At 40.0% G+C, this 10,528-nt stretch overlaps 1 protein-coding gene across 1 annotated transcript in view; it reads left to right on the top strand.

Moving 5' to 3' along the window:
- The window catches only part of myo1d (myosin 1D), a 130,565-nt gene that overhangs the window by 50,278 nt on the left and 69,759 nt on the right, over window positions 1-10,528 (top strand). Inside the window, exon 12 of the mRNA XM_037691633.1 lies at window positions 8,474-8,544. Within this exon, the coding sequence (XP_037547561.1) occupies window positions 8,474-8,544 (71 nt within the window). The remainder of the gene's footprint in view (window positions 1-8,473; window positions 8,545-10,528) is intronic.

The following is a 10,528-nucleotide window of genomic DNA, read 5'->3' as shown; positions in this document are numbered from 1 at the left end:
GGATGGATGGATACTAGATAGATGGATGGATGGATACTAGATAGATGGATGGATAGATGAATAGATGGATGGATGGATGGATACTAGATGGATGGATGGATGGATGGATGGATGGATGGATGGATACTAGATAGATGGATGGATGGATGGATACTAGATGGATGGATGGATGGATACTAGATAGATGGATGGATAGATGAATAGATGGATGGATGGATGGATGGATGGATGGATGGATGGATACTGGATGGATGGATGGATGGATACTAGATGGATGGATGGATGGATGGATACTAGATGGATAGAAGTCCCACAAAGTACTTTAATAAGTGAAAATGAAGCGATGTTAAAAGACTAAATGCAGAATATAGAATATAGAATATGAAGTATGGAATATGGAATATGGAATATAGAATATGGAATATAGAATATAGAATATGGAATATGGAATATAGAATATAGAATATGAAGTATGGAATATGGAATATAGAATATAGAATATGGAATATAGAATATAGAATATGGAATATGGAATATAGAATATGGAATATAGAATATAGAATATGGAATATAGAATATAGCCTGGGGGCAGCATTTAAAAAGTCACCTGATAATATTTCAGTGATAAAGGTGCAGCTAAACGGCAAATCCAAAGTTTAAGCATGAAAAGTAATCCAGACAGAAACTTGTTCTTTGTTTAGAAGCGTGAAGCTCCTCCCCTTTAATTTCTCCTCCTCGCTGCACAAAGTTTGTGTAACAATAACAAAGAATACAAAGTTTATTGAAGTGAAAGCTCAAAGTGAGACCAGCTGCTGCCACCGTGTCATACCACCGTACCCGTTATTTCTCTTCCTGGGTGTTTTCGCACCGTCTCACCCCGACTCTCTGCTCGTTCACAGCTCTCTCTCTTCTCTTTCTGCACTCGTCTCTAAATGACGCGTCTCTCGCCGTACGTTCTGTTCTTTGTTATTATGCTTATTAAAGCTGGAGACGAACATCCTGCGAGATTTTGTTTTTTCACCTCATTTCAGGTCCAAGTTAATTTAGTTTCTTTGTGTTCCTTGTTCTTACCAAGTGGTTCCTGGAGCTTCTGTTGTTCCTGACTGGCTGCTGTGTGCCCGTACTTCTGTCACTGTTCTGTTTCTGAATTACAGAAGGCGGTACAATAAAAACATGGCTGCAGACGCTTTATTCAGACTCCTGTTGCTGCAACTCAACAGCTCTTTAACTTTGAGTTGTGCTCGATTATTTCTTACTTTTAGGTCCTTCAGATAACATTATGAAGCTGTGATTATTATTAGGTTAATTAGCTGCCACGTTCATGACTAATTATGATTATTTCATGACCAATTACACAAGTTCTCATTAATAAATGTACATTTGAAATATAAAAATTAAGCATATTCATGCAATTTCTAAAAAATCAAAGCCAAGCATTCCTTGAAGGAACGCTTATTGCGAGTTTTAAACATCACGTCTAAAGTCAATCTGCTGTGGCGGCCATCTTGATTTGGATTGACTCCAAAGGTTTGTGGCTGTAAATCCAGAGTTAATGTTCACAGAGCAAAGACTCATCATTAACATTAATTTCTAACACCTTCCTCTGGTTGAGCACGCTTTTTATTTTTTATTTCTTAATAATACGCTTAATCAAATCCTTAAGAACAGCCGAACAAAAAAAAAATCCCTCAAAAGTTTAAATCAAATCCATTTCAAAATACAGAAAATCCTCTTTTTGCATCTTTTTGTTTGTTTGGACGCAAGTTCATTTAAAAGCGTTTGATCAGTCCCAGCTGGGGGTTCTTTGTTGATCGTCAAATTCAAAATTATCTTAAAGTTCTGACTTAATTTTGTGGCTTCAGAATTAGCTAACAACCATGGGGTGTCTGCATTCGTTTAAGCAAAGGTAAAAGCGATAAGATTCTAATTGTTAATCTGTTTTTAATCTAGTTGAAAATTATCTTTGTGGCCAGATTAAGTGGAAAGAAAGACCTTTTCTGGCCCGCTGGCCTCGACTTGGACTCCAGTGGCTTAGATTACCGTATTTTCCGGCGTATAAGTCGCACCTTTTTGCATAAATTTGCACGTCCTGCGACTTAAACATCGAAGCGACTTGTTTCTTTGTTGTTTCCATATTAATAATGTAATTTTTGACTGACTCGTTCATTCATTCTGACATGCGCCAGATTAAACATGACCATTTTTAACCGCTAAAGGCACGACAGGGTCCTCTAGGCTGTTGACAACTACAGCTGAAAGAGGAGCGACTTGTACGGCGGAAAATACGGCACATGCTGGGATTCACTCGCTCAGACTTCCAGGTCAAACATCTGTAAAGTCGTCTGAGTTACACTAACTTTTGTTTACTGCAGTGCGTCAGCTGTAGCGGCCATCTTGAATAGGGTTGACTCAATCGATCAGTTTTGGATCCAGTGATTATTTCTGATTTCATATAAAATACGTCCAGTGGTTCATGAAGTATTTTGCTAACAGACACACGATTGCATGGACAGACAGCGTTATGACCTCTAACCTTCTTAATGATTTGTACGTGTTACTGCGCAGCTTCAGCACACGAACATTTAGCACGTTGAGACGTTTTCCTGGAAAAATAACGCAAAGATTCACGAACGCCGTCACTGAAGCTGTCGGTCCTGAATCGGATGTAAAAATATTCCTGGTCATAAGAGCACGAGCTGCAATATTAATCAGCCTCGTCATCAGCCTGCTGATTACTGCTGCTGATTCGTTTGTGTTAAAACTTAATTCTTCTGAACACAAAAACACATCAACACGGAATCCAACACACAGGCGCCAGTAAGAAAGGTGCCAGTGTGTGTGTGTGTGTGTGTGTGTGTGTGTGTGTGTGTGTGTTGGGGCGTGACTGATTGTTTGGATGAGGAGCTGTGGCTTCCAGCAGATGCAGTCTGTCCGTCTGATGGAGCATCTGTTTGTCTGTCTGCTCGCTTTTTGTCTTCCCGCGCCTCTTGACTGCATTTTACATTTTGAGGTGACTGAGTTTCCAAACCAACTTGTAGACGAAGATCAGGACGCGCAGCAGCAGAACTAACCGTAGACGACGCTTCCTTCTGTTGTCTTGCCCACACAGACCCAATTGGTCATTCCTGTCAGTAAGAAGAGATGTTCGTTTCTAACAATAAGACTTGTCCTCCACAGAAATTTATAGTAAATTACTGTAAAATGCATTTGACTCAGCCTTGATTTCTTCACGTGTGGCTCACCAACAGCCAAACTTTCTTTCTTGGTCATTATTTCTTCACATTAATTGGTCGCTCTAAATTGTCTCTTGTATTTGTCCCTGTGATGGTGACCATTACGAGAAGACCCGCCTCGTACAATGACGGCTAAAGATGGACACCAGCTCCCTGCGTAACGAAATTACATTGATAGTTCTTTAGGGTTTCTGGAAATAATTCAGTTATTTATTTTACTTTGGCTGCTTTTTCATTCTTTCTCAGCCTCTTCAGTTTTTTCAATGCGGGGAAACAGTCAAATCCGGAGAAAGTTTATAAATAAGTGGAGGAGCATCTCGGATCAGGTCTGACCGTTTTTCTTTTGTCCTTCCCTTTAAAAGAGACGACCAGTCGATCAACACCGTGTGCTACAGCAGATAAAAGCAAAACGAAAAGCAAAATAAAAAATAAAAGCAATGCAAGACTTGAGAAAAAGACAACTACAAGTTGGACAGTACAGGTAAGTCTAGTTAGGCCTGTCACGATAACTCATTTTGCTGGGCGATTAATTGTCTCTGAAATTATTGCGCTAAACGATATTGTTTGAAGTTTGACAATAATTAGTAATTATTGTCAAATTTAAGAAGAAATTATTTGTTTTGAATGTAGTCACTTTTTTCCACCACCGGATGGCAGTATAAGACCATTTGAACTGAAGGATGGATAGTGAGGGAACAAGCAACGTGTCTCTTGGAAAAATGGGAGGGAGGCCCCTTGACGTGACATGGGCTGTCTCTCCTTTCTTATTTTCCGGTTTTCAAAATGGTGGACGCTCAGTGTGGTCTGAGCTCTTTAGCATAGCATTTTTCACACAAAGCTTTTAATTTAAAAAAAAAACCAGTAAACAAGTTCTCAGCTTCTTTTTGCAAAGAAAAAGCTTTTTACACGAAGGCACGGGTTTCAACCGTGAATTTTGGAGCTTCAACAAGACGGAGTTTTTTTCCCCCTCAAGGTCGGCCTGTTAGCTTAGCTCGTAGCTTAGCTTCTCAGCTTGGCTGCTTTGAGCGATCCAAAAAGCGATCTTGGACGTTAAAACGGATTTTAAAGAGAAAGGGAGGGGTCAGTGAGGAGCACCGGAGTTGAGCCTTTTGTCATCCAGTGTCTTCAGTAGAAAGAGAGAGACGCGAAGAAACGCGACAGGCCTAGTGTATGTGTACAATTTTTATTATTTTTTTAATTAGTAGTCGCGGCTTATATTCGGGTACGCTCAATAGTCTGGGAATTACGGTAGAATGTTTGACGAAACGGTTCTAACATGAGATAATCTTAGTCTAACTCTGGTGTGAAAGGTGCCGGGCGATACGCATTCCTTCAAGGAACCTAAACTGTGGTTGTACTTTTCCTGAGCGAGTGCTACCTCTGATTTATATCCAGCCTCTAAGAAAACGTGCAGAGCGAAAGATTTTTGTCTCGACAAGTTGTCGTTTCGTCCGTCAGGTAGATCCGAACAAGAACACTCGCAGATGAAAGCTCCTGAACATCCGCCTGCTCCTGACGACGAGCAGCTCTTTGTCATCATCACAGCCGCCCTTTAGTTTAATTACTTTCTGTCTCGTGTCCGTCTCTTTTTGTTTCCTTTGACGGCGCGCGGTAAACCAGAGGCAGCTTAGCGCTTCAGCGGGTTTGTGAAGTGTCGGGGAGGTAAACAGTCTTTTGATTTCCGTAAGGAATTCCACTTGAAGCTGTCGAAAAATGACGTTCAGGTCCTTTGTGGTTTTGATTTGGACCTTGTTGAATCTAGACTGACGGATTCATTCAGCTCTGATTGTGTTGGCCGCCGTGTGTGCGTGAGCACCGTGCACTTGGATGAGTCATCCAACACTCGTGAAGTAACAGAACATACTGTATTGGCTGGACAGAAATAGCCTCTGGATAGAAACAGTATAGATGATTTTCTTGGTCTCCCTTTATCTTCCTGCAGCCTTCTGCTTTTTCTCTCATGTGCTGATCACTTTTTATTATACGCCCGTTGAAAGACGGACGTATAATATGGTGTAGTCTCGGTCCATACATAAACCTCTTCTCTGGACATTAACTTCTGATATGCTCAAGATAATTTAACTAAACTTCATGTGCATTTGTACCATCACTAGATGGCGTGTAGCGAGATCTCTTCATCACCTCAGCTTCCAGCTCAAGGTCACAAATTAAGGTCAAATGTTTTACAAAGTCTTGCTTGTCTTGTGAACAACTTCTGATTCTCAACATAATTAAACGAAACTCGATACACATTTATAACACTATTAGACAGCATGTCTCATGATCTTTTCATCGCCCCATCTCTAAGGTCAAGGTCATAAGTCAAGGTCAAAGTTAAAACAAGATCTTTGCTTGTCTGACCATAACTTCTGATACATTCAAGATGATTTAACAAAACCTGGACACGTTTGACCACTTCTAGAAAGCATATTATGTAATCTTTTCATCGCCCCAGCTCTAAGGTCAAGGTCACAAATCAAGGTCAAAATTAAAACGAGATCTTTACTTGTCTGGTGAACAACTTCTGATTCTCAACATAATTTAACGAAACTCGATACATATTTATAACACTATTAGACAGCATGTCTCATAATCTTTTCATCGCCCCAGCTCTAAGGTCAAGGTCGTAAATCAAGGTCAACTTTAAAACAAGGTCTTTGTTTGGCGCATAACTTCTGATTTGCTCAATATAATTTAACAAAATGTAATACATGTTTATAACACTATTAGACAGCATGTCTCAATCTTTTCATCGCCCTAGCTCTAAGGTCAAGGTCATAAATCAAGGTCAAAGTCAAAACAAGGTCTTTGCTTGTCTGACCATAACTTCTGATCCATACAAGGTGATTTAACAAAACTGGATTCACGTTTGACCCCTACTAGACAGCATGTTATGTAATCTTTTCATCTCCCCATCTCTAAGGTCAAGGTCGCAAATCAAGGTCAGTGGTCACACCAGGTCTTTAATTTGTTGACGGGTGTATAGCGTGCCGTATACAGTCATCTTGTTTCTCCTTGAGATTTGGAGCACAGGAAACCTTTTCTCCGTTTCGTTCTCATGATGGCATCATGAATCCCCCACATGCACAGAACTGTGTCACTTTTGCACCAACCAGAAATCTGCTTGAGGGCTGCACAAGTCCCGCCTCCATCCACGCTTCTCCCTCTCTGCTCCACATACAGACATCAGCATCACCCGCCATCTTTCTCTGACTGTAGCTCGTGGTGTCTCTTCCCATCACATCACATTTTTCCCTCCTCTCATTCCTCAGTCTTCATCTCCGTGTCCGTTTCTCCCTTTCTTAAATTCACAATCCTCCGTCCTCTTGCTCCGTTTTTCTGTAGGACTTAATCAAACCTGACAGTCTTTAGTGTTTTCTGCACCAGCGGGTTTAACTGCAGCGCTGCAGATCATCCTGAACACTCGGTTTAACTTCCACGCCTTGACTTGGAGACACTTGCCATCAAAGGGCTACCGATGAGTCGGGAGAGTAAATTTAACACAAATTTCTATGACGGGATGGACTTGAACTTTATCAGACACTGAAGGGAGGTTTAAACAAAAAGGCCAAGCAGAATAAATCAATTAATGCAGCCCTAATCCAGTTGTCTTAATGGTTAGCAGTTCTTTACTTTCAATCCCTGATAAAATCTTAATGGATGTTGAGCTATACAAAAACTAGAGAAAGTAGATTTCCTGTAAAAATGCAGTGTGAACAAACAGCTGAAATTAGTTTGAATAAAAACCATGCTGAAATGTAGCTCAAGTGGAAGAACAAGTCTAAATTAGCAGAAGAAAGCAGAAAGAACACATATTTGTTGAATTAGGTTTAAATAAACCAAAATTAGTACAAAAATTAGTAAATTAGCTTTAAAAAAAAAAAAGCTTAAATTGGCAAAAAATGGCTGAAAAGTAGCTGAAAGGCCGAAAGAAGCTTAAACTAAGAGGAGGAAGCGGAAAGAGATGAAATGAGCTAAAAAAAAATGTGGAATTCACTGAAAAAGCTTAAATGAGAATAAAGAGCTAAATAGTAGTCGAAATAGCAGACAAAGCTGAAATTAGCATAATGAAAGAACAAGCTGAAATTATCAGAAATAATTTAATTAGGCTGGAAGTAGCAGAAATTACCACACACACAAAATATTTTTTATGAAAACAGCTGAAATTAGCTAGAAAATGCTAAAAGGCTAGCTGCAAAGGTAGAACAAGCTTAAATTAGCAGAAGAAAGCAGAAAAAAAACATGTTTGCCCTATTAGCGCGACAGAAGCAGAAATGAGCACAAAAAGTCTAAATTATCTGATAAAAGCTGAAATTAGCCAAAAAAGAAAAACTCTAGAAAAGTAGCTAAGAAAGCAGAAAGGAGCTTAAGTTACTCCAAGGAAGTGGAGAGAGCGCAGTTTTTGCTGAATTAAGCGGAAAACGGTTGAAATTAGTGCAAACGATGTGGAATTAGCTGAAAAACCTAAAATTAGCACACACACAAAAAGCAGTTAAGTAGCAGCTGAAATAGCAGAAAAAGCTGAAACGTATAAATAAGCTGAAAGGAGCATAACAAGCTGAAATTAGCAGGAAGGAGTTAGAAGAAGCACAAAAATTTTGTAGTTAGCAGAAAGAATCTGAAAGGAGCACAAAACAGCTGAAAACAATTCCAGCTGAAAGTAGCTGAAAAATGTTTTACACTTGCAGAAGGAAGTTGAAAGCAGCTGAACCAGAACAAAATGTGAGAGGAGCAGGAAAAGGTTGTAAACAGATCTAAAGATCTGAAGGATGGAAAATGAGCTCAATTCATTTTCTATGGAAAAAAAAAAAAAAGTCAGAAAAGGCTAAATATTTCAACCAGCTAAAGTTGCACCAATACCCAAAAGCAGGATTGTTCTGAAAGAGCTGAATGTTTTGATTTGATTTGTTGAAACAGCTGAAAACTGTGGGACAAGAATGGTGCTGAAAAATGGATCACAACGGAGTGAATGCTTCGTCAACATTCACACATTCATACAGTGAAACGCAGAGCCAGTGGTTAATTTGAGCCGGATCCTGCACACGGAACAAGATCCGGGAACTCTTTCATTTTGACCCGTTCTGTTCCGGCACCAATCCACTTACAAATTAAGCCCACGCGCCACGCTGTATTTGAACATAAAGATTTGAGGTGTTTTTCTTTGCCTTTAAATGAGTGATTCTCGTAAAACGCAGGACTGATTCTGTTGCTCACTCACAGCTCGCTGTATGTTTTTCCAGCTCTCGCCAACAGACAAGAGTTTGGAGTTCGACAGAGACTTTCGCATCAGACACTACGCAGGAGATGTGATGTAAGTTCCTTAAAGGTTTCTTCATTCTGATGATTCATCGTCTTTGTCCGCACACAAAACCGTCCTTCAGACACTGAGAGAAGCTACAGTGGAGTGTTCTCAGGAACAGATGGAGGTTCTTAAAGAAACGCCTCTCATTTTGTTTTTAATTAGAATTGATCCAAATCACCCAGTTTCAAACAAAAATAAATGATCTCCACCTGGTCCAACATCTTAATTTCTGTATTTTACATCATCCAGGAGGTGACAAAACTGAAATGAGTCTCAATCAAGATCCGTTATATTGATTCAAGTCTTTTAACATTAAGATTTACTGATGCTGGGCCTTAATCTGAAACGTTTTACAGCCCAGACTTGCAGATTACAGATTAAACGAGGTCCGAGTACATTAAATAAAATCCACGCCCTCATCTTCTTGACTTCTCCATAGCTCTACACTGAAGTAAAGAAAATCTGGGTTTATTTTCTCCTGTTTTTATTTATTTTTATTGCAAGCAAGAAAAAATACTGTAATTCTGTTTAATTTCCACATCTTGTAAAAAGTATAAATTAAACTGAAACGTATTCGTGCATGCACTGAATGTGCTGAGGGAGCCGACACGGACAAACGTCTGAACTCCAGATGTTTGCTGTGAAGCTAAAAGCATCACACCTGATGACACACTCCACAGGTGATCAGGAAACTTTTTAGGCTACGTTCTCACTTTAGGTCTCAAGGATTAATCCTGATTTATATTTTATTTTTTTACTTGGATCCGATTTCTTTTGTGTGGTTGTCACGTTCTGATTAAACTCCGCCTCCGTCAGACTGAACAGTCCGCGGCCCTGAAGCGACCTGCAGAAGATGACGTGACGCCATACGCAGCACACCGTGCATCGATTCTAACGTTGTTGTGCGATCCAAGACCATTAAATTATCAGCTGCTGGGCTAATATACACATCCGTCTTCTTTATTTGATCTTACCTCTGGCACGGGCACAGAACTGCACATCTGGAGCAGGAGCGATGTGTTGAAGGTAGAAACAGACTCGCGTATCAACCCCGTCACGTTAGTATGGATGCGATGCCACACCAGCGTTGATGTCACGTGTTGCTGTAGATTCTCAGTCATCCAGGATGTGACAAAGATAAAAAATAAAGAGGAAGCAGCTGGACTTGTGTAGCTGAAGACATGTGGAGCTCCAAGCTTTACACTGCATGACGTTGGTAACAATATTGATATTACATACGGGTCAAATATGGACAAAACAATAATATTTCAGCTGCATTGTGAAGAAATCATCCTATAGCTCAGGAAGAGCTGTGTGCATGTGCAGTGACAGGAGAGTTGGACTTATTGTGTCCCCAACAGCTCCACCACAACCAGGGTGGGTCCTCCAGAGAAAGACACCGTGTAGCTTCCAGTAAAAACTTATTTCCCTTTAATTTAATCTAAAGTGTGTTTCTCCATGTTTGCTTTGAGTTGTGAGCTCGTTGAACTCGGCCATGTGCTTGGATTTTAAATTAATTAAATCGGGGAGAAATACAGTAGTCGATTCCTCGCGGTACGTTTTTCGCGGACTCACTCTATCGCGGTTTTTCAAAATAAGATTGAACATGACACACAATTGGCTGATTGACGGATGAGCCGCGCGATGAGCATGGAATTTTTATTTAAAATAAATTGTTTTAAATCATTTAGCACCTTCTGCACCTCTGATAAACTTCCGGCTGCAGCTGATCAGCTGTTCTCCGTGCAGAGCAGAGAAGTGGGCGTGGCCAAGAGCGCTGGCTGAGAGCAGCCGAGGCAGAGAGAGCTGAAATCATGACATGCTGTGCTCTTTTAGAGCGTTTAGAGTTTAGAAACATTGTTTAGAATATTGCAAGTTTAAGGGTTTAAATCACCTTTTATATACAGACCCTTTCCAAAAAATTAGAATATCATGGAAAAGTTGTTTAACTTCCATAATTCCATTCAAAAAGTTAATGTTTAATAGATGATAG

This window comes from Nematolebias whitei, chromosome 17, assembly GCF_014905685.2.
Source record: "Nematolebias whitei isolate Nwh7 chromosome 17, NemWhi1, whole genome shotgun sequence".
Taxonomy (NCBI): Eukaryota; Metazoa; Chordata; class Actinopteri; order Cyprinodontiformes; family Rivulidae; genus Nematolebias; species Nematolebias whitei.
This window is presented reverse-complemented; position numbering and strand designations above follow the sequence as displayed.